The sequence below is a fragment of the Mya arenaria genome, chromosome 12, assembly GCF_026914265.1.
Source record: "Mya arenaria isolate MELC-2E11 chromosome 12, ASM2691426v1".
Classification (NCBI taxonomy): Eukaryota; Metazoa; Mollusca; class Bivalvia; order Myida; family Myidae; genus Mya; species Mya arenaria.
The window spans coordinates 34,396,341-34,421,465 of record NC_069133.1 but is presented as its reverse complement, the minus strand read 5'-3'; the positions used below and the strand labels follow the sequence as shown (position 1 = coordinate 34,421,465).

Below are 25,125 nucleotides of genomic sequence, written 5' to 3'. Positions count from 1 at the left end.
TTGGAAAATTCTACCGAATTAAGTGTAAACTCAGGGGCTGGGCGTTTGAGGATGGACTTGGTGGTAGCTGTAGGCTTGCTTAACTTCCAACCCTCCATCCAGTGGGTTACTCCAGGGGTGCGGCCTGTGCACCAACGTGCCATACAGTCCATCGCAAACTGGGCCTCTGGGGAGTTGAAATCTGATACAGTTTCATGGATGTTGATGAAAGGCTGCGGGCATCGTGAAAAGAAGAAGCAGTTGGATGTAGAAAGGGCTCTGGGAGGAAGTGTCACGTAGATGGTGGGATGTTGGGATCTGACATGGCGATGAAGATCCTGTGTGTAACGGTAGGATTTCTCGTGTTTTGTACACCATGGGCAAACAAGTTGGCATGACTGGTGTTCCTTAATAATATGGTGGACCAAGTCCCGTCTATTGGTATAAATGGCTGGGCATGACAGGCACCGATGACAGGCTTTATTGCCTGCAAATAAATGTTGTTTCTTATTACATGCATTAACAATATTTGATTATAACATAAATATGGTTCCACTGCTGAGTTTGGTGAATAATAACATTGCAATATTTTAGACTGCCGCACTGTGGACTACGTCACAACACAAGTGGGCTTCAACGGTACAACTTAAACGACAAATCGCGGGTGGGTGATCAATCCTCCCTCATTGCCGAGGTGGAGCGCTCCAAAACAAGTACGTGCACGTTTTTAACTCCAAAATAAAGAATTTACAGTTTAACCTTACTGCAACTATATCGCAATGGAAATATCCAGCTTTACTATATTTTTATCAAATTCTTGATTATGCAGACTGTCTTCTGTGATTATGTGTATATGGATGTTTATGGGTAAGAATATTTGTGGGCTATAACTATTCCCCATGGACTTCAGAACTAGGTGAATTAACTATTTGAAACTGCTTTTCATGGTAACCAGCCATGCTGGCAAGGATGAACATTTGTATTCTGTTAGGCGATCAATATGAATTGATTTTGCAGGGCTTGTTGCCGATCCCTTCACCAGATAAACAAGATCATCTATCTTTTTGGTAACAATGAATGGCCCTTTCCAGTTTACAGATAGCTTAGTGCAGGCACCAGGCCGACGAGAAGTGTCGTGCACCCAGACAATATCACCACTTTTGAAAGATCTCTTTCTGGCAGTTAACTGATGGCAATAAAAAGTCATTATTTTCCAAGGTACTAGGTTTTCTTAACATATCTTCCTTGTCAGATGTGACTTATTGTATAAACATATAGTCTCCTGTAATATAATGGAATATATTGACATCCTAAAACAATAACATTCGTCTTGTAAGACTTGGCATACGGTACAACTTCTCTGATAAATAGATGTGCATAGCATTGTGTTTTAAATTGCTTTTCAAGCTGTGTCAACTGCATTTGTTACTGAGTGGAGCTAGTAGCTAGATTTATATTACTGAATAGAAGGAGCATGAACAATACACTGGATTATTAGTTAAACTTTTAGTAAATACCGTCTTGGGCTTGATGTTGCATTAAAGGGAAATGTACTTAACATGGTGAATTAGAAAACAGTTTTAAAATTAAGTAAAATCATAATGCGGTTCTTAGGATATAAGCAACACTCATAAGCATAACTTTGTATTTCAATTTGGTGTTCGCACATATTTGTGGGCAAATTACAATCGAGGATTTACCATCTTTACTGCAGCTCAACATCATGTAGAGCAGATTTGGCGGTGAATGTAAAGAGGATATTTGTTTATTTCAATGTAAGATCGTTTTATTTAACGAGTGCCATAGAAAAACATTTTTTTCACGTGTGGCGAAGCAACGAGTGAAAACATAGCTTTTTTAATATGAGTGGAATAAAATACGATCTTACACTGAAATAAACAAATTTCTGTTACTTTTATACTTATAGAATTTTAATTTATTTTTCTTAATTACCCTCTTTTTGAAAAGAGTGTTTTTTTTTTACGTCACTACCCGTGGGGCGCCCCTTATGCAAAAAATGTTATTACAAATATTTTATGAACGGTTATCAATGAAGTTTAATAAGTGCATCCATGTTTCAAAATATAACGAAAACACTTTTATTTTAAGTGTGGCATGAATACATAACCAAATTACTACGCCGCCATTTATTGAACGAATTTTTGAAAGGTCGATTGTGTTAGCATAACAATTGCGGATAATCATTTTATATATAACATGTTTCTTAGTTTTAGAGTGTGTTTCATGATACATGGATATTTAGTCATCTTGCTACCAGAAACTAGTCCTTTTTCTTGAAGACAGGTCGATTTCCATGTAATGATGAGGACCACGCTAGTTTGTTGACAAATTTTGAGGCGTGGGTTGGGTTAAAAAAAATATCAGTAAATCTGTAAATTGCTGTGTGAATTTTCGGGAAGCTCGTATTACGTATCACAACGACAAACAGGATCACCATTTTTCTTATAAACGGTTAGTTGTTAATTTCCAAATACATATTATTATTTTTTAAATTTTGTAACATATCTGGTTCAAAGTGAAGTATTCTGTTTCGATCAAGGGAAAGTAACTACAATGGATTATAAAAGTAGTTTTTGAAAGTTGATATTTTCACTCCTTTTTTGCAGTTTTACAGAAAACAACAACAAAATATTTGGTGCCAATCTGGTGTATAGTCCCTATAATTTATAAAGAACCTCTATTTTGATTTTATCATCAAGTATCCAGAGTTCATTAATTATGTCGTTTATATGGACTACCTTTAAGCGTCTTGTTTTTTTTTGTCTATTTAGATTCAGGTTTGATTTCTTCTTTCGTTTCATCTTTTATTACCCGAAAATATAAATTATATATATGTACACCCTCTTATTTAATTAAATAATTAACAAAATTAATTTTTGTGAAAAACTAAAACAAAACGACTTGTAATTCGGGTAAATACAGTGTGCCATAGATCTTCCAGATTTGGGATGAACCTAGGTTCTAAAAATGTACAGAATGAACCAGCAAGCATTTTCGTAAATGAGGCGATTTAACTCCAAAATTGGCTGTCTGCATTCGGAAAACAATAGCATTACTGTTATTGCCCAGAACAAAGCATCGGATGGGGTTTGTACGCAAAAGAACGGTATTAAATAATTGTTTTGAAGCAAAAACTGCACTGAGTGAGTCGGGAAGCCTAGTAAGAACGTGCATTGTTTTCACGAGAAAACTTAATAGACATTATTTTGATCCAAAGCAAGCGTCTTCGTAAACGAGCAATTGCTCTTCATTCGGTGCACAAGTTCGTTTCTTAAAATTATCGTTTAAACATACAGAAAACAGTGATAATACTCACCGAATCGAGGACGTTTTCCGCTCAAAACAATGAACTGGGAAGCATGGACGAACTTGACATTACTGCCCTTGACATTATTTGGTAAAGTCGTCTATTTTTTATAGATCGCTCTGCCCCTTCTTTATTACGCGAGTAACTAATATTCACAATTAAGGGTACCGTTGTTTGGACTCAGTTGAAGCTTACGTCATGAACTCGAATTTGAAAATAAATTTGTAATCAGCTCGTTTCAAATCGTATTGACATTTGTTCAGTGCAGAATTAAAATATTTGACAATATTGAAAAACATATCTCATTTACGTTTCTTCCTTTAAAATACTCTTTATGATATACAACTATTAAAAAACATAAGTACCAAAATATGCAATCTTTTGTTGATCATTATGAATAAAAGACATGACGTGGTCACCACATTAAAGTTCAGCAGTGCTTTGCAAGCACATCTAGGTAATTCTTACAATCTTAATGTCAACAATTTATTATCCTTTCAACGAAAATATTATAAACGTTCATGTTTCGGTGCATTTACATTTATATACAAACATCAATCAATCGTATTTGGTTTATAACATAATCACAAAATCACGACAATTTACCATTACCCGATACACATTAAAGAAACTAAAACATGGGCGGTTTAACTTTCGCGCCAAAATACCACGTGAGTACACAAAGGAAGGATCTAGTAGGTCAACAAAGCACAACCACCAAATAAATTAGAGTCAATGTTGGCGATCTACAGAAAATTGTGTGAGCTTTCTCGGCCTGCGGCCGGCATCACTGCGCTAGCTCCATTTCCTGTAACTCGCCAAAATGAACTCTTACATAATGTTAGAAGGATCTAGTAGGTCAACAAAGCACAACCACCAAATAAATTAGAGTCAAGGTTGGCGATCTACAGAAAATTGTTTGAGCTTTCTCGGCCTGCGGCCGGCATCACTGCGCTAGCTCCATTTCCTGTAGCTCGCCAAAATGAACTCTTACATATTGTTAGAAACGTACTGTAAAATTGGCGATTTTCTTTTATTTTAACACACAAGAGGTCGTCCGGTAAGCGCAGTAGTTAGCGCACCCGCTTCTCACCATGCTGACCCGGGTTCGATTCCCGGCCCGTGCGTACGTAAGTTTGGTTTGTGGTCACCAAGCCTGAATTTTTTTTTTCTCAGGGTACTCTGGATCTCACATAGAAAAAGGCCATACTCTAGCTTAAAGCTGCACTCTCACAGATTGAACGTATTGACAACTATTTTATTTTTTGTCTTGGAACGAGCAAAATTTTGCGACAATCCTTGGGAACCAGTTATATAAGACTGCTGACAAAAATAGAGTTTTATATATAAGTTAAAAAATTGATGTTTTATGCATTTTTCTTAACCCGTTCGTAACAGTTTAAGCCATTAAACATTAATTTCGAACGGAAATATGAAAATCTACGATCTGATTTTTTGTCAGCAATCTTATATCATATCATATATGGTTTGCTTACATTGGATACTTATGCAAAAATGCTTTTTCCCAGACAAAAAATAAAAAGGTCAATCTGTGTGAGTGCAACTTTTACATCGTGTCAAGAATGACCTAGCATAATTTAATGTAATTGTTTTCACAATCGCGTAAATTAAATATAGTTTAAACTAAAAGGTGTCGTTAATTTAAACTTCTTGTGCGCACTATGAGAGCATATTGCTGTCTATATTAAATAAATTAAGCTACTAGCAGTCGTAAATGAATGATACAAATACGATTATTTGTCGTTTGGATACTTCTGATTTTAGCATATAATACGAATTGCATGGCAAAATGAACCAACTCTTTTAATATGTGACGAGTAACAATATAAATTCATGCGTAATATTAAAACGCCTCTTTAATTAAACACTGATACACGTTTTTGCACATGTTTCAGGAAACTGCTTTGATGGAATAAACGGTTTTTGTTAAAATTAGATTAACCGAGAAAACTAAACGACAAATAACTGGAGAACCGCCCATGGCTGATACGGCATTGACCCACTGGGCTGATATTCTGACGATAATTTTGTACTTTGTCTTCGTTCTTGCAGTTGGAATTTGGGTAAGTTTTTTTCCTCAGTACGTTCAAGCACGCAAAAGTTTTATTGCACCATGATATGTCTATGAGATTTTGTTAATGTGTTAATGACTATCCTTAATAAAACACTTGAGCTTGTTGCCAAGATTTGTAAAGTTGCGTTTGACATAGTTGGATAAATTCCAATGAGGAATGCTGAACTGTTGCTTTTGGGTAAATAACCAAATCACAATTTCATTTTGGATGTACTGAAATTAGCTTTTGAAGCTTGTTGACCGAGGTCGTTTTCTGTTCAGGTCCATCATCGGAAAGGTTTACCGAAACATCTTCGATAAACTTAAAATCATACGACCACCAATCTTGTAGTCGGTTACACATTTCTCTTGATTTTGCATTTGCCACAATATACGTCGGTAATAAAAGCATTTCTTAGCAGACAAAACGTATGTGCTAACTTGTGTACCTGGATGTCTACATCTTTACATCGTTAAACTACTTTTTTATAACATATATATATATATATACATATATGTTTATTTACGTCTCATCCATGTACATACAGTTGAAAGTTTATACAATTAGCATATACACAGCTATTCTATTTAAGAATTATAAGAGACGGACTTACAACCAGTCTTTAAAATCATAATACATCCACGAATTAGTGCATGTCATTAGTAATAAAAATCATGAGCTAAAACTTAAAAGGCATTGACTAAGAGCAAAATAAAAGGCTAAAATTAAAGTTGTGTGTAACACTTACCTATTACCTTTATTATATAAAACATTATTTCTACATTTAAGTATTTGACAGCAGGTTTTGCAAGTAATCTTATTACATAGGGTTCTGGGTGAGCAAAAAGGAACTTAAATTTGTCAATATCTGGTATATCATTAAAATTAACAAATATACTTTGAGCATGATCACATAATGGTTTTCGTATGCTATCATATACAGGACATTGCAGAATGACATGCAATCCTGTTTCCACTGTATGTAAACAAAGTGGACAAATTCTTTCATGCTCTGCCAATTGCTCATATCTACCAGTTTCCATACGTGAAGGTGCAACTCCACATCTGAATTTGACCAAAGCAGACCTATGTGAGCCTGGTAGTTAAAGAGAACAATATTTTCAGCTTCAAAATTTGTTTTAAAAAGCCTGTAAGATCTTAACTTATTCCGCCCTATCCCATTAATACCGGTTTCCCTATTTAAGTCAGTTTTCCATTGATTTATATGAGCTTCAACCAGAGCTTTAGTAACATCATCCTGCATAATTTTACAATGGAATGGCATGTGATTGCTGGTATAACTATTCATATTCAAATTTAAACACAGTAGGTTGTTTTCTACATTATATCACCAGTTTTTACAATTTCTAGATTTTCTGTTTAGTGCCCAAATAACATGACTGCATCGTGGACACTGCAGATGCTTTATGTATCCGGTCGTTGAGTACCCACATAGCTTTACTGACATTACCTGTTGTCAGTGTATACGGTAGTTTACTAGTTTTACTTTATTTTTCGTTGTTTTTGTGTTGTTGCTGGCTCCGATGAGGCTGAAACAGTATTTCATAATTTAAAGATGCACTCTTGCTCCCAAATAAGATTTACCACAATTATAATATTGTTTCAATATTCCAAAAAGGATAAATGCATGTCGAAAACAATGGTTCTTATGAAGGATACCGAGTTTAATTTGAATAACATGAGTATAAAACACGGTATATCAACCTCATGAGACTATAGTGGACCACACTTAATCTTTTATCATTCACCAATCATTTATTATTTTAGCGCTTTCAGCTTTTAAACTCACGATTAAAATTTTGTTATCAGTAAAAAATATTTTCCATAATTGCATTATTTAGTTAGTAGTTAAAGGTTTATCAGTCAATATTGATGTTTGTTAAACATGTGTTTGTATTGATTTTGAATAAAAGTGTCTCTTAAATATTGATAGATGTTGTGACCATTGTGAGTTTATGCGCATATAAACTATTTCAAACTCCTATGAATTCGTGTTGCACATTCTCATTCATCGGAGGTTCGATCGTGATAAATCTAACTGTGGTACTTATATCATCATCACTCCGGTGAACGAGAATGGTGTTTCATTGATCTCGTATTTCACTGATCGTTCCAAGACGATAATCCTAGCATTGATTGATTAACATATGTTCATATGTCTGTGAACAGTTTGTGATTTGATGGTTTCTCTAAAAAACTCCTTGTTCTTGGACCGGCCATTACCATGTAACTCCAACCAGCGTTTATGTTTCAATGTTTGACTACTGGGCGTGACCTTGCTCTTTAGATATATATTTGATCCAATTTCTGTATAATACTATAAGACAATATCTCTCACTGCCACTGCCACTTATATTTCAGTCCATATGGCGCAGGAAGAAAGGAAATGTAGAGAATTACTTTTTGGCGGGCCGGTCGATGCCATGGTTTGCGGTACGTTGAAATGTCATGTTTTAACAAGTTAAGGAATTTAAGAAACCTATATCTCTAGCGTTCGAAAATAAATGTTGAAGTATGTAACAATACTCATATACAATAAAGGGTACTTTATTCATAATACATGATATTATAAGAAAGGTCTTTTTTGACCGAATGTTTATTGTATTTAAAACCATTATAATAATAGAACCAAAGGGGGGTTCCAAAAGTCTGTTTATTATTCAATACAAACATCACTTGCAGTTAATTCATATCAAGTAGTTCGATATTTATAAACTAATAAAATCAGTCCGGACGGCTGAAAACTGCTCGTCAAATACAATGGAACTAAATGAAAAAAGACGTACAAGGGCCGTTTTTATGAAGACTCCTAGGATCCATTTCGAACCTTTTCGAACATTTTTAAAAGTACAATTACCATGTTGAACAACTCTTTTTGGTACGAAATCAGTCTTTTAGAGGATTCTTGATAAACAGCTACTAAGTCCACTGTTTTCGATGTACTGAAAACATGACTATTAGATATATCAATGAAATAAATTTGAAACAAACAGGTCGGCGCCTCCCTATTCGGCAGCAACATTGGCAGCGAACATTTCATTGGCTTGGCTGGCTCGGGTGCAGCCAATGGCATCGTATTTGTTCTCTTTGAATGGATAGTGAGTATATACATACTATATTCGATTCCAAGCCCGATCTCCTATACAGTGATAGTGAGTATATACATACTATATTCGATCCCCGTCCTGTTTATGTACGCCTTCGGTTGGGGTCATGTTTAAATGGATGGTAAACATAAACGATATGTTTGATTGCCGACCTGTTCCTCTTTGACTGGATAATGAGTATAGAAGATTGACAGTAGGTACCAACAACAGTGTGTGTATACCACGTGATAAATTGTGTCACACATGATTCATCGGAAGGCAATATTTGCATCGAATAAAGACTTGAAACAAAGATTACTTCACTATTTCTTCACCATTTTAAATGAAACATAGCACAGTCTACACCGCTTACGGAGCTCCGCCTTCGATCTTTTACCAGAGTTTGATTGTGAGTTTAGTTTCTAAAAACACTTCGCCAAACCTTTTCTCAATGCCGCCGTTTGACGGAACACTGTCAAAACAAAATTTTGGAAACAGATTTGTCGAACTGATTGATGAAAGTAATGACTTTATCAAACTCCGGGAATAAACGAAGGCGCGGCTCCTTAAGCGGCATAGACTGCAATTCGTTTCCTTTAAAATGGTGTGGTAAAAGAAAAGTGATCTTTGTTTTAAGTCTTTTGCCTTCCTAAGTAGCATATATGACTTAGTTTATCACGTGGAATACACATACTACTGTCATATATAGGTGTTATTATCGGCCTTGTCAAATGCGCATTGTGTTGGTTGTTGAAACTGGTCCTCTTTGATTCGATCGTGAGTAAAGGAGATGGGTTCGAATCCAGGTCTGGGCATATGCGAGTTTGTTTGGTGTTTTTATTTCGATCCGTACGAATGGGATTTCTCCGGTCATTCTGTTTTCCCCTTACATATCGTCCCCAAGTACCTACGAATTCGAACCACCATTGAATATATGAAACATTGATTGTGATATAGTCATACCATGAAAGGAGTTTAGTTAGTTAAGTTTAGTTTATTCTTTTTATCCTCCAAAGGTGATGAGAAGTATAACTTTACAAACATACCCAATGCACAGTATATGCATAGAAAAAACATCAACATTATAGATACATATAAAATATAGGATTATTTACGATATACACAAACAATACAATGAATCTCACAATTTTAACGGTAACAGACGCGTATCCTTTGTTTGTATAGTAAGTCTATCATTGTGTTCTGGTTACAAAGGCACACATTGACATCTATTGTTTTTCGCAAAATTTGACACCACTTAAACACTGGATTTGACATTGACCAGTGATGTCGAGATCGGTGAATGACCTCTTAACATCTCAGTAAGGTGATGATTTGGGTTTAATAAATCCAGCCGTCTAAAGACTAATAAACGACCATGAAGATGTTTACTTTTCAATTTGCTTCGGTAGAAAATATATGTTTCACATGTTCTGCAATACTGTAATTTAGTCCTTGGCGTTATATGCGTATTCGGGCCGGAATTGAATGTTAGTTCTACTCTTGTGTATTGATCATATACATGTACGACCAATAGATACTAATAACTATATTCATTTGCATGTGACCAGAATATATATAAAATCTGCAACCTAGTAGTAACCATCGTCTTGTGTGCGAATCCATAATTAATTAATTATAGTATAATTTTGCTTCGAGTTTTCATTATCTAAACCTATTGAAAACTACCAAATTAGAGAAAATGTAAACTGTCGGACTAATTAATATACTGCCTTTGTACATGTGCTTCTACCGAATGTGTCAATATCATAGCTTTTATGTTGTTTTTTTCTTTCATTTCAGCCAGCGTTGTTGGTCCAGCTTCTGTCATGGTTCTTCTTGCCCGTGTTCATATCGGCTGGGGTATTTGAAATATAGAAATGCAGTTATCCGTTTTTGGCATCAAATTAAATATGTTATAAATGAAAATATATTAACTTTAAATACGCCACACATGGGCGACACCGTTCTATTTCTCGACACGGGAATTTATGACGTCATATTGGCAAATTGATTAAAAACCTTATAAATAGTAAAGACAGAAAATGAAACTGTTCCTTCTGTAAGCCATTTTGTTAAACAAGGTTTTTGACACCTGAAAACATATGCTCTTCCCTGTAGTTTTCATTTGATTTTAGTTCGTCTGTGTTTTGAACACAAAAGTCGAGTAATTTTCATTATCTATTAGTCGGCATTGTCGACGTTGTTGGACAGCGCTCTTTTTATGGTTAGTTCTTATTTCGCTTCTTCAGGTGTACACGTTACCGGAGTACATGGAGCGCAGGTTTGGACGTGGAAGGTTGAGGATTTACCTCAGTGTGCTTGCCCTCTTCCTGCACATTGTCAACAGACTCTCGGTAAAAATCGCTGGACTAAAATATATAAAAAAAATCGGATGGGTGCCATACCTATGCCATCAAGCTAAATTTTAAAACCAACTGAATAAGATACAATGATATAATAATGATTTGAATATATTAAAGATCAGAACGCTAAATACGTTGTCGATTGTCACACCTTCAACAGTAATTTTCATTCTAACGTTTCTTTACAATGCAGTTCTTAAAGACAGATACAGCCCTTTACATTTCGTCTCGTTAAATTTATGACAAAGATACTATCTAGAGCAATCCAGTTGACCTTATAGAAGGAATATGTACACATTTATTATGGGCAATTTTCTCCGTTAAAACTGACGTCTTCATTATCCGTCTTATGCATACATCCTTGGCTATCTATTCATTGAAATTGCATGTGTATATTTTCAGGCAACGATATTCTCTGGAGCAATCTACATCCAACTGGCGTTCCGGTGGAATATGTACCCTTCTATCGTCGGCATCCTTTTAATCACTGGAATCTTTACTATATTTGGTACGAGAAAGGAGTTATCGTAATTATCCTACCAAAACAGTCATCAGACAATTCGTCTTATTCATTCTTGTATTAAACAGTCGAGAGGTTGTAGGTTGGAGTCAAAACTGATGCATTTCGTCTTTGCTTCTCATAATAGACGTCAGAAATGATTTATGCACAAGAAGCGGACCAACACATGATGCAATATGCCATCAACTCCATCACAGTCAAATTTAGATGATTTAGCATAAATTGTTCATCTATGTATCTTCAGGAGGTCTGACAGCTGTGATGTACACAGATACGGCGCAGTCTGTTATAATGGTCATTGGAGCTATCGTCGTGATGGGACTTAGTAAGATCTCCATGTTTCGCTTATCCTGCATACTTTAGTTTGATACTTTTAAAGTGTTAAATATCCTCATATGCCTGTGGTTTAATCGTTCCATTTTTTATTTAAAGATATTTCAATGCGTGCTTTATCAGTCTTTGTTACTTTTGGTGTTCACTCGGTGAAATATATTATGACCTCACTAAAACAAACATTTTTTTCTTTTTATCATATGCCTATAAAGGACATTTTAAATGAAAGTTAATTGTTGTTTTTAAGAAAAACACGTCAAATTGTAGGCAAACGTAAGGTCATTTTGGAAACGATATCGTTGAATTTGTGTCCCAGCCCTGTGCGTACTGATGTTGAATTTGGAATTCATAGCGGGCTCAATTTTAAAACAGTGAAAAACATCAAACTGATATTTTTGAAACAGTGAAATGTCATTTTTATTTCACTGATAAGTCTCTATAAACCACCGGAAAACATATAATAAAAAAAACTATTCGTTATACATACGCAGGTCTTGGTCAAATCGGTGGTCTTTCTAATGTGGAGGAGGCATACAGCCAATCCATGGCGTCCACTGTCTTTCCAAACTCCACGTGCGGGTTGCCTCGTTCAGACGCCTTCCACGTGCTGCGCGGTATGGACGCTGACTTTCCATGGCCGACTATGATTTTGCAAGCTGGCGTCGCTTCCGCTTGGTACTGGATCTGTGACCAGGTTTGTTAGGCCACGCCAAAAAAATGCTTAACGAATTTTCAAAATAAACGGGGCGAGGGAGCGACCCCGCCCCCACCCCCACCCAACCTTTTCTCATGTCAAAGATATGATGAGGCGGCGAAAGGCGATTTTGATTAAAAAAATAAAATTAAAACAGCAATATGAAAACAAACAACTGATCAAAGTGTTGTTTCTTTTAGAATTAAAGATACTGTTGGGGTAAAATCATGCGACCTAAAATTAGGATTGATACTAATTTGACATACCAATTTGGGTAAAATGTACGGCGATGTCCATGTAGCGTGATATTTAACATACCGTGCGGTCCTTGACATCAAATGTGTTCATGAGGTTGCATAATATTACATGTGTCGTTCAAGTGGATCACCGCATCTAAAACTTTTGGATGTTTTTGCACAGTCAGAAATGCTGAGTCATTCATGCTTGATAACACTAGCAGTATTGAATGACTGCAGCATAGCCTTTGGTGGGTCTCGTTACCCTCCATAAGTTATGGAATAACACTTTAATACCGTCGATCAAAGTAATACCTAATGTAATGCTTTAATTAGCCTGAGACGATGTTATTTTTTTCAAAATCTTATGTATGTTGACATTGTTGGCATGTATTTAGTGTTCGAATATTTGTAGATCGCAGAAAAGCGTTGACTAGCAGCCCTTTTATACGAACAACGATTAGTTGGTCACTGCCTGTAGATTTATTGATTTCGCTGTTTTAGATTATGGTCCAACGTTGTCTAGCGGCGCGTAATATCAGCCACGCGAAGAGCGGCACCCTACTCGGTGGATACTTGAAGATCCTCCCGCTCTTCATCATGATTATACCCGGCATGATCAGCAGAATCCTCTACCCAGGTAATGTAATACATGTGTATATTGGATGCAAACGTCCGTTAAATATTTGGCTAAACGCCTTGTTAAATTGCTGTTGTGTTAGGAATTCGGGAATGAATGTGTTGATTTATATTCATCCAAGTACCCCCGCAGGAGCTGGAAACATGCCTAATTATTATATGTCTTCTGAACATTTGTGACAGTATATTCTTAGTGTGCCTATGATTCAGTCAATTTTGTTACTATTTGGTGACCATGATATTTGTGTTTTTTTTAAACGAAAGCGAAGAAACGGACAGTTGGAGCTATTTAAGAGCGAACTTTCTGAAGCAAGTTTGGAAAGGATTTTCGCGATTATGCATGACTCGGCGATTTTTTTTAATTCAAAAACTGGCGAATTGTAGGGTGCAGTATTCACTAAAAAAATACATTTTATGTTCTGTTCAAACAAAATGAACATTAAAGCGTTGGCGTACGTAAACGCAGTTAAGGAAGGTAGGCTAGTGTCGATCGCAATGTATACTAAAAGAGCGTTTTTTATTCAACCTGGACATTGAAAAGAAAACATTGCGAAACCAACGTAGCAGCAAATTTCCTTAAATTGTGCATTCTGAACAAACATTTCGATGTCAAAAACTCGTGGTCTTCGTTAATTTTAGAACCGAAAGTTGTATTACTTAGCTCAATTTTTATTAAAATGATTTGTGTATTAACATAATGTTGTGGAAAAGTTATGATTACAGTATAATACTGTACACGTTTTCACGTATCGGGCCGTTGTGAGACATTTGAGCAAATTATCATGCAACGGCACGCCTTCCCCAATGTATTCACCTATAAAAAACTGCATTGGCAATGTAAGAAATAAAAAACCGAAATGGTCTTACGAATCTAGTCGTAAATGCTCCTTATTAGCATTCTACACTCCATCATTTAAATGAAAGCTTTTCAGGGGTACATATTCGATAAGGTCATTGTATTTATATTGCATAAGCACGTATTTAACACGTATTTAACTAGTAAGGTTACCAAATTCTTGTAACTTATTTAGCATAACAGGTTTATGTCCCTTGTTCCATTTATACAAATGACTTGCACCACAATTATCTCGAGGACCGATCGCCAACTTCTGGTAATCTCCAAAACAGGTGCGACCAACGACAAACATACTCGGAGAAATTATATTCAGCCACTAGTTGAAACTTGCTGATCAGTTATGACCGATTGCTGAGGTTTGTGATCATGACTGTTGGATGATTGTCCATGCGAATGATTATAAATGATTAACAGATATATTTTGATAATTTGTCAGCGTTAAGCCGATTGATGGTTAGTTTCCGATGTTCGAAATGAGCTAAGACTTCTCGGTGCTCCATACTTATGAGGTTGATGCAAAGAATATTTAGCTTTTATATAAGTTTTCATGGTGCTTCTTCATAAAATGTTTACACTGAGATAACTCGATTCTGGAACTAATTTTGCAAATTAAAGATGAATACCTAATGATAGCAATTGGCCAGCCGTCGCCGAACGATTCAGTATATATATTGTTATTTGTTGTAAATGTTCAAAGAACGTTGCGCGATTCGTCGGCGATCGCACTAAAGCCGTATTTTGAAAGTTTATATGTATGACGAGAGAGAATACTATACCTGAATTTACCACAGCATAGAAACATCAATAAAGTTTTTGAATATTCAAATCAACTATGTATCAGTTATATCAACCTATATTACACGTTTCAGACGAGGTGGCGTGCGCGGACCCGGAAACCTGTCTCAAGGTTTGCGACAACGCGGCAGGATGTTCAAACATTGCATACCCGAAACTCGTGCTTGAACTTTTACCTAAAGGTATAGTGGTTGTATTTTTGTGATGTTTATTTTTTGATAGGTATTATGGAATCATGATTGTAAAAATAATGAAAACTGTGATATTTGAATATGAGGTTAAAATGTATTACAGTCACTATTAGTGACAGCCTGGCAGTACCATCGGCAGATACCTATCGACCAATACCGTAACACTTCGTTTATATGATTTGAGAGTATCGGTGTGGATAGATTGATTCTCGACGAAAATATAGGTTGTGGTCATTCAAAAGTCTTCCATATCTCCTCTCCAAAATTGATGTTTTATGCATTTTTCTTAAACCGTTAGTAACGGTTTAAGCCATAAAACATTAAATTTGGAATGGAAATATGAAAATCTGCGATCTGATCTTTTGTCAACAGTGTTTCATCACTGGTTTGCAGATATTTACGCAAAAATTTGCTAATTCCAAGACAAAAAAAAATTATAAAAAAATGGAAAAACGGTAAATCTGTGAGAGTGCAACTATAATATAAGTAACTTTATAAATAAAAACAACATTGTTTTATCTCATATACCTTGTTATTTTTTTATTATTTTGAGAATAAAACAAATTGTGTTGTACCCTTGTCTATAAATTATATATTGGGTAAAAAAATCGAAACTCCTTTAGAGATATCTAGTTTACTGAAGATTTCCATGGCCATTTTCGATATCATGGAAAAAATGATATTGTCCTTGATTGTTTTCTTTATAACAAAACTTCATTCGTTAAACAACTCTCGCCATACTCAAATAACCTGGGTCTAACATTCTAATCTATCAGAGGTTTGACCGTGATAACTCTGACGCATAGCATCATCGCTCTGGTGAACAAAAATACGGACTAAACAAGCTAACTTCACGTACATACTAAACAAGGGATAAATAAGATTTCTTATGCATTTAGTTTCTTGAAAGTCTCTAGTTGAAAGATAACCTTATGGCTTTCAAAGTAGTTTTCATGTTAAACACATATTGATTGACAGTTATTAAAAACTAATATGCAATTTTGCAGTTGTAAATAGTAAATGTATTTATATTATAGGGCCATGTTCTTTTATATCTTAAGTAAGTAAAACAATAACATATCATGAAGTTTAAAATATATTTTAAAAACGCTATTATGCCGACCGTATCTGACATTTTGTTTTTATATATTTCACTTGTGATTAACTTATAAAATAGAATGGTAAACAAAAATGAGACTCATCTTTGATTTGAAATGATAAATTGTGCATTATTTCCTTTATTTAAATATAACCAGGTGCACGTGGCTTGATAATGGCGGTGATGCTATCGGCAATTGTGACGTCGCTGACGTCAATCTTCAACAGTTCTAGCACGGTGTTCACCATGGACATCTGGCGTCGGTTTCGACCAGCAGCTAAACAGAAGGAATTGCTTCTTGTTGGGCGGTATAATACTTGTGCTACTTAATTCAATATATATAGTGTTTACTTCTTTAAAAATATTCTTCGAAAACTAGATTCGTATGTGAATTCGGTAATTTAAGTTTATATTTTTTATGCATTCGTCGTTTTTAATGATAAAATTTGACATTTTTAAAATCAATAGAGGATATTTGTTTAATTTGAGTGTTTAATAAATCGTATTTTATTTCACCAGTGTCATAGAAAGACATATTTTCACGAGTGGCGAACAGATTATGCATTAACACTCCATATTTGATCGAAAAACATGAAGAAATGTTGCTATAAAAATGATTTTTTTTCTATGTATATCAATTTCTTCCAAGCTTCAATCTTTTAAAGGGTTGCCATTGGTGCATCATTTTTCTCGACGATTTATGACCATTGGTTTACTCATGTTTCCATAGCAATTTTTTTTTCCTTCCGACTTATTTTGACTGCATTAACAGTCTGTGTTTAAAAGGGGCAAATGTATTAAAAATGCAAAAATGGTTCATCATTTTATTTTTAATTTATGTTCCTTAAAGATTCTGTGTTAAGAAAATAATTTAAATTATAAGCTAGAACTTTGTTATATTGATACGTTAATTTAGCGCGTCATTTGAAAAAGTACTTTTTTGTAACGACGTCATGTGCTTGACGTCAAATTTCGTATTTTAAATGCGCAATAAATGGTCTCACTTGTAAACACATATCTTATTCATAATTTCTTCCTGAACTATCACTTAATTTAAATACGTAAAAACATTATAATAACAAATATATGTCCGAAGGCCCAAATTCGTGAGATACGGCTCTTATCATCTTGTGACAGGTTATACGTCCTTGTACGTCGCGCGGACTCTCGTGGTCAAAGCAGCACAGGGTTGCTAATTATTCCAGTATACCGTTTTATTTACATTTTACCTGTTTCTAAGGTTTTACTTCCTAACACTATGTGGACTAACCATTTCATGAACTCCCGTCATGAAAGCAGCATTGGGCTGCGAAATATTTCATAAACGACAAATATGCGTTTTGCTTCTACTTAGGTACTAGCACTAGTCCTGTGGGGGATTAACCGTAAATTGGACTCATATGGTCAAAGCAGCACAGGGATGCCAAGTATTCGATTAAATCGTGAAAAGTAAACATGATACCTCCTCTCAGGTTATGTATCCTAGTGCTACGCAGATTAACTATCGCGTGGATTCCCGTGATCAAATCAACATAAGGCGGTCGTGTTTATCGTGGCAATTGAAATATACATTTGACCACTTGTCAAATTTCACATCCTAACAATATGCCGAATATCCATCGTATGGGTTCCTGTAGTAAAATCAGCAGAAAGTGACTAATTATCACAGTTTATCGTGAGATATACATTTTCTATTTTATACATTTGTATATCATAGCAATTGAAGTATACACATGTTACCTCTTCTCAGGTTGTATATCATAGCACTATGTGGACTTACCATCGCTTGGATTCCTGTGGTCAAAGCAGCACAGGGCGGTCAATTATTCCAGTATATCGTTGTCATCGAAGGCTTTATCACAGCCCCTCTCCCAATACTGTTTGCTTTAGTTGTCTTCTGGGATAGGACCTCAGAACAGGTAGCAATTTTATACTCAAGAGTAGATTTTTATTATTTGTGACCTTGCCTCTCATAAGTGTATATTACGTGTTAAGCATTATATCTTTTAAACAGTTTACAGACAATTTAAGATGTGGTTCTTGTACCTGTAATTTTAGGTTTAGTTCTTGTTTCTTCCATTTAACTTTTTGCACATGTTTATCAAAACAATTTAATTCTTAAAAGTGCCTCGAAATGATGACTACCATTGTATACAAATTGAAAAAATAATCATACAAGTATCTTTCTTAGTATTGTTTAATTGTTTATTAATTATTTTGCATACATAATTCCAACTTATTTGCACATATGGAATGATGCATTAGCGTACTATCAGTTTAAATCTTACTGTATGTGTATTCTCATTCACCGAATGAGCAAAGAATGAAAATATCACTGGACTATTACAGGGTGCGTTTTACTCCATTTTGATCGCAAACGTATTAGGATTGGCCCGGTTTGTGCTCGAGGCTGTCTATCCGGTTCCTAATTGCGGGGAACCAGACACAAGACCAGGTCGGTGGTGGAAGTAAATCAACCCTGTTTAAACGATATTTAATCAGTTTCTTTGATATTTAAAAACCACTTACATATTTACCAAAGACGAATGGAATGCACATGTACTGATTGTCTGGTTAGCGCACTCCTTCTCACCTAGGCGTCCCAGGCTCTGGGCGCATGTGAGTTTGGTTTGTAGTCGCCCACCCTGACAAGTGGGTTTCCGCAGGGTACCGCGTTTCCCAAACAACACAAGAAAACACTTTTGCATGAAATCGTGGCAAAGCGATTGATTAATACAATGCTACAACTTCTTTTCCAGATCAGCTTACATATCTGCTGTATAACAACGAAAAGATACACAAACATTCACATGATATTGTCCCCCTACTTAAGTAATGTTTTCGAGATCTGATCCTTAGTTTGATTTTATCATACGTTTGTGTCTCTAGTTTATTGTGGTTTTAGGTCATTGCCTTAAGCCACTAAATAGGTGTTTTTTCAATGTTCGACTAATGAGCTTGTATTATTCAAGCCATTATCTACAAACAGGTTTCTTGTCGAAGGTTCACAGTTTCTACTACTCCGAGATGATAATGTTAATACAGCTTATACTGACAGTGGCTATCAGTCTATGCACAAAACCAGTTCCCAAGGAACAGGTAACGACAAACTAACCATTACCCTGGCGCACATATTCACTAACTTTTTTTGAATATAAGTTGGAGACTCCAATTATTAATTGCAATGCAAACGCGATACTTGAAAAGCATGTGAATAATAATCCCATTTGCTGTATATGTGTATATGTTTGAAATAACATATTATGTATTAATTAACACGTCGTTGAAAAACATAATTATATTAAAGATGCTTTGTAACATTTTCAATCGCATTAAGCTGAGTCTCACACTTAAACACAAAACTTTAATGAATATGGGCCCTAGTTCGTTTTAGGAAATGATTTTAGAACTAACTTTAAATATCTTGAGTATGTAGAAATATTCCCAATGAAAACATATCTATGATCATGCATTTCATCAACTGTATTTTAATGATTTGAACTTGATCAAGATTATCATTCACTAGTTTTCAGTTAATACTGAGGAGATTTGATTGGTAGAATTGCCATAACCTCTTTACCTATGACCGGTTTGGATTAAGTTGACTGTATTAAAATGTGATTAATTTTATCCCGCTATTTCCCCCATAGAACATTTATAAAAACACATTCCTTATAAACAAAATTCGGTATACGCGCAAACTAACTCTTCTATTTTCAGTTCTATATTTATTATGTGTACTTTCAAAAAAGGAACAATGAAACAACATACCATCCATGTATTGTTCACGTGTTTTCAGTTGAAAGGTACTACATGGTCCACTAGAATAAAACCAGGAGTAATCGACAAACTAAACGAAGATGGTCTAGTTATGAAAGAAGTCTCTGTAGACTTCCAAAACAGCGATACGGAGGATTGCAGCCAAGCAACAGAAAACAACGAGTTGTTGGAAAATGGTTTGTTTCTATTTACTCTTTATTTTTTTTAATATTTTGCCATATTTGAAAGAGAAGTGTTCCTGTTTTCTATCAGTGAATTTTCTGTACTTCACTTTTTGCTTTTTTAAAATGTAAAAAAAGCTAAGACATATATGTTAAGAGTGTTTTTTGTCTTTGTTTGATACTTTGTACTTAAGGTCCCGCTGATGAATAAATATTTAGTATTAACTTGCTAATACAATGGCTATGAAACGTCTTTGAAAGTATAAGCATTTGTAAACTAAATATATGTCTCGCATGCTACTAAAACATTTCCAATGTGTTACTTAATTCTGCAGGAAATGCTATAGAACAAGTTGCAATAATGAAGTCAAATCGTCTACGAGATTTCCTACGAAATGTGTGTGGCGTAACGGAGGGAGATGATAACGTCTCTGTTGAAATAAACGTTAAGGACCGACGTACCTTCCTAACTGAGACGTCAAAACGTATCATGACTGTTAACAATATCTTGGCTATAATGTTAATCGCTGCAATGTGCTTTTTAATTGGAAAATATGCTTGATATTAAAAAGCTTCTGACACTACAGTTCCAGCTATGTTTGATATTATGTATGGTTGAATTTACTCAGTAAAATAGAATACAGATAAAACAGACATGTTTATAGTTAAGGTGTCACCACGTTCTCATTATACAGCAACATGTAATCAATTTAAATGTTTTTGTAATCTTGGTAATAACTGAATACAAAATGATTAAATAAAAATATATAGTTTGAACTCTCTCAAAACATGAGTATGTGCGGTAGTATTTCGAACCTATCTACAGTATGCGTTCCAGGCACAAAAGTCCATCTAAAACTTTATAATTTGAACTATGACGTGTTGGTGTCTAATGTCACGTTCTTTGAAGACAAATGTTTACTCTATACATGATGATCTAATATAAAATATGTAGTGTACATGCTCACTGTATTAAGAGTGAAATGAGGGAGTTTGAAGAGTAGTTTATGTTTCATTATGTTCTCATTTAGTCCCGATAATTTGTTGGTAGTTGTGTTGTTTTTTCAAATCTTTTAAAATACTAAAATTCAAATGCAAATAGATGATTTTTTTTTATCATTTAGAAATAAAAAGTATACATTTACATTCAAGCCGGTGTGCGTGAAGGCGCTCTTTCCACGCCCCGTGTGTTGTTGAATAAGTGAATGATTGATTTATTAATTGAGTGAGTGAGTAGAAGGATAATGTGTAATGGATGTTCCCTGTGGTTGTTTGTCCCAAATGAATGAAGACAGAAAAACTACCTATTAGTAATTACAATCGACAATATACAATATCTACTATCAGTCAGTCCAGCAACTTAGAGAACAAACAGTCAAGTTGCAATGTATGCATAGATTGAAACACTATATGTTTAACTTGTCAGCAAATATATAAGTTGGTAAAGTTTCAATGCACCAGTGTGGAGTTGCGCTCTATCTTCTAATGGTCAGAAGTATGCTCTTGACCATGAATTCTACTGACCTAGTCTGGCCATGAGTGAGTCATCAAAATGGCTACCAAAACAAGCACCTGTTTTGTTATACTGAACTTCAGGTCGAATTTATAAACAAACAAAACTTGCAAAAATATTATAACTGGTTAATATCTGGTAATATGGCTCCTACTGATTACCAATTGTCCAATTTTTCGTGGAACGGAGGCACACAGGCTTGTATAAAGTGCGCTGGATGACCAAATGCTCTTATTTTCGTCAATGAGGTATTGTTTTGATTTCATCATACGCTTCTTCTTTTGGAGTTTGATTTTGATTGTACGCCACACATTTTCGATGATATTGATGTCAGGGCTTTGGGAAGGCCATGACATTTAGATAAGGCTGTTATCATTTCCCCACTGACTTGTCCTCCTTTATGTGTGCACTCGGACATAATCCCCTTGAAAAGTGTATGTTGACTATGAACAATGATTTTATATCAAGTGATACCGAGGATTGCATCATATAGCCAAACGAAAACGATTGAAATCGAATGTACTATACATACTGGGTTTCTTACAATTTCGTTTAGAAGTAAAATATAAAAAATCGGGTTTCAAAGACTTGCTCAAACATCAAATTAAACTGGCTAAATGAGTACATAATTAAACATAAATGAAACAAAATATCTCTTGAAAGTATGTTCATTTCAATAGTAAAAAATCCATCTTTATCTTTAATGGTCAGAAATAGGTGAGCAGTATCCCTATTAAAGATAAAATATGTTATTTCATTAAATTCATATTATTTTCATATTTAAATAATATCATTACGTTCACTTGATTGCATTACTATGTGTACACCCATTACGTAACTTCGTGATGTAACGTCTTCTAGCGAGACTTTGGGATCTGTTAGACTGAGATTGACTCATGATGGACCTGCTTTTAACTACTAACTATATCATTGAAACTCGTTATAAGGTTTCCGATATCCTTAGTATAAATGTTAATTTTGAATGCCTGTACCATTTGAAAAGGCGATGGTCGCTGATTACTGATATACTGAATAGATAACCGCAAAAGCGAAATGGACAAGTCTATTGCAGGAAAAACACTTTGATGTGCAATAATTAATAAACACTTTCCGGTCGTGGGGCATCGGTGCATGCCCCTGACCCTCTTAGCAGCACGGGCCTGCACATTCTATTTGGTCTCGGTACGCCCCTGGTCGCATTCCCTAAGTCACAGACATTACTGTTAATGATCCACATTGCACCCTATGCAACTATAAAATATTCAATTAATAAAACATGCATAAATATATTCAACACAAAAATTGTACACTGCTTTAAATACAATATATGCAAAAACAAATATAATTGAATAGCTAAACAATTGCTTTACATGTTGGGCGAATAATATATACAGTCGAAAAATAGTCCCAATCGAGTATCTTGTTTTTAATAAAATACACATAGCACACGCAATAACAGTCATCATACCAGTGCTATGACTGCAATCACTCTAAATCACTCAATAAGTTGAATAGTGGTTGTGATGAAGATAAACTTTTCTGAGATTTTATATTGTGTTGGATAATGCAAAACTTTTTCCTTGAGTCTTCGCTTTTTCTTTCACTGATGGTTGTTAAAGAAGTCGTTTAGAACATTGGATTTTTCTAAAAGTACCTACTTAATAGTTTAAATGCGAAACATTAACAAGGGTATCAACTATATCTATGAAACTATTTTTAAATGTTTGTGCTATATCCGGAATCCTTTTAAATCCGTTTAACAGTTTAATAGTGGTTTCATCCACAATTTATTGACGCAGTCAACGACCCTGTATACTTTCACCCAAGATGCTGACGAAACAACATAAAATAATGGTAAGTGTAAATGTGCTCATTTGTTTTGTTTAAGAATGTTTTAAAGGCCAAAATATCTCTTTTGCATTTAAGTTAACGCATTATTTGAACTATTCGGATAATTTTTCCCCATAACGTCTAAATAAAATGAAAGTTTTAATATAAGTTCATATTTTGGATCAACATATTTTAAAAAACAACAACAACAGTACAGCTTAAAGGGATTGTTTTAACTTAATAGGTCACTTCATAGCTTATCATTTTAAATTTATTGACAATAGTTTCAAATGTTCGTTATGAAAATTATTATTAATTAAAAAAAAATCATTTATTCTTCGTATCACTAATTCAATAACTGAAAAATGCATAAAATTAGAAAAGGCATTTTCTGTTGGTTTTCGAAATCTTACAGTGAAAATGCTAAAAAGGTGCCAGCATGTTTCCCAAGATTTCTTTAACCGAACATGGGTAGCAGGAAAAGTTTATTTCATTTTCATGTATATCGATATATATATGTACATATAAATCAATATCTCAGATTGCAGTTCAGGGTCTTTGGTTGTAATTGTTCGTATGTGGTTAATTATAGACTTAACAGTAGGAAAGGTTCGTGAATATGAAGTGAGAAAACAATACAAAAAATAACCTAAGTAAGAATACTTTATTTGTTAAATGAACATATTTTAATGTTGGATGCCATTTTCTTAGTATCTGTTTAAGTCATATATTTAACATTTGTTTGTTTAATTTTGATACTTGTTTTAATCATACAAAAAACCTTCCATTGAAATAAGTGATTGGATTAGTTTCATGTTTCAGCGACTGCAGTTTCGTAAGTGTTTAACCACGAAACAAGAAGAGAGGGCCGTTACAATGGTGTTGGCTATTGGTGACAACTCACTAAGGACGCAATGACTCGATGGCTTAACTTAATAAGTTGAGCAAATTGTATGAAACTTTACATCATCGTTTTAGATTAATACTGATTAAAGTGTTGAGAAAATTGCGGTCGCCAGTGTATGAGGGCCAAGTATGTAATGGATGGTGACTATGGTGGTGCTCATGGTGGTGGTGCTGCTGATGATGGTGGATGCTAATGATGGTGGTGATGCTGGCGTTGATGGTGATGGTGGTGATGGTGCTGCTGCTGCTGATGATGATGATGAGCATGTTGGTGGTGGTGGTGATGCTGGTGTTGGTGGCTGTGTTGATGGTGGTGGTGCTCCTGCTTGATGATGATGATGAGGATGATGATGATGATGATGATGATGATATTGATTTTTAACTTGGCCTTTACTTGACCCATATGATTAAGATTTGTTTGTTTGATTATGATTATTGTTTTAGGTATCAATAAATTCGATATTGGAATAAAGGTACATGAACTGATTCAATGTTTCAGTGTCGAGGGAACCGGAAGTGTCCCACCATGCAACTGGAATTGATACCCATTGGAACCTGAAGTGATGCTCCATCCGTAGCAGTGGCCACGGTATGTATTTAACAATACATTGCTGAATTGGATTTTTTTTAATTTTAATTTGACTTTTTTTACTTTTATTTGACGTTTGACTTTTTTATTTAACAGGCACATACTACATCATTAATACATTTCTGAAA

At 34.8% G+C, this 25,125-nt stretch overlaps 1 protein-coding gene across 3 annotated transcripts; it reads left to right on the top strand.

Moving 5' to 3' along the window:
- The first annotated feature begins 218 nt into the window (after window positions 1-218).
- On the top strand, window positions 219-20,874 carry LOC128211089 (sodium/glucose cotransporter 4-like). Of its 3 annotated transcripts, none has more exons than XM_052915508.1 (19): window positions 219-329; window positions 574-692; window positions 1,071-1,197; window positions 5,224-5,391; window positions 7,765-7,836; window positions 8,397-8,501; window positions 10,293-10,352; window positions 10,742-10,846; window positions 11,258-11,363; window positions 11,620-11,700; window positions 12,200-12,402; window positions 13,143-13,278; window positions 15,003-15,110; window positions 16,376-16,526; window positions 17,969-18,137; window positions 18,568-18,673; window positions 19,208-19,317; window positions 20,018-20,174; window positions 20,495-20,874. In XM_052915508.1, the coding sequence occupies exons 4-19, from the start codon at window positions 5,308-5,310 to the stop codon at window positions 20,719-20,721; spliced, it is 1,980 nt and encodes a 659-aa protein (XP_052771468.1). In that variant the 5' UTR covers window positions 219-329; window positions 574-692; window positions 1,071-1,197; window positions 5,224-5,307; the 3' UTR covers window positions 20,722-20,874. The 3 variants fall into 3 exon arrangements, with proteins under 3 accessions (XP_052771468.1, XP_052771467.1, XP_052771469.1); XM_052915507.1 differs by having other exon boundaries at window positions 1,071-1,569; XM_052915509.1 differs by lacking the exons at window positions 219-329; window positions 574-692; window positions 1,071-1,197 and adding an exon at window positions 1,898-2,451.
- Window positions 20,875-25,125: the final 4,251 nt, after the last annotated feature.

Excerpts from the sequence above, each read along its gene's own strand:
- LOC128211089 (XM_052915508.1), top strand. The coding sequence starts at position 5,308 with ATGGCTGATACGGCATTGACCCACTGGGCTGATATTCTGACGATAATT. Across the intron at positions 13,279-15,002 it reads CAGCAGAATCCTCTACCCAG|ACGAGGTGGCGTGCGCGGAC; the intron begins GTAATGTAATAC and ends TACACGTTTCAG. Across the intron at positions 18,674-19,207 it reads GGAACCAGACACAAGACCAG|GTTTCTTGTCGAAGGTTCAC; the intron begins GTCGGTGGTGGA and ends ATCTACAAACAG.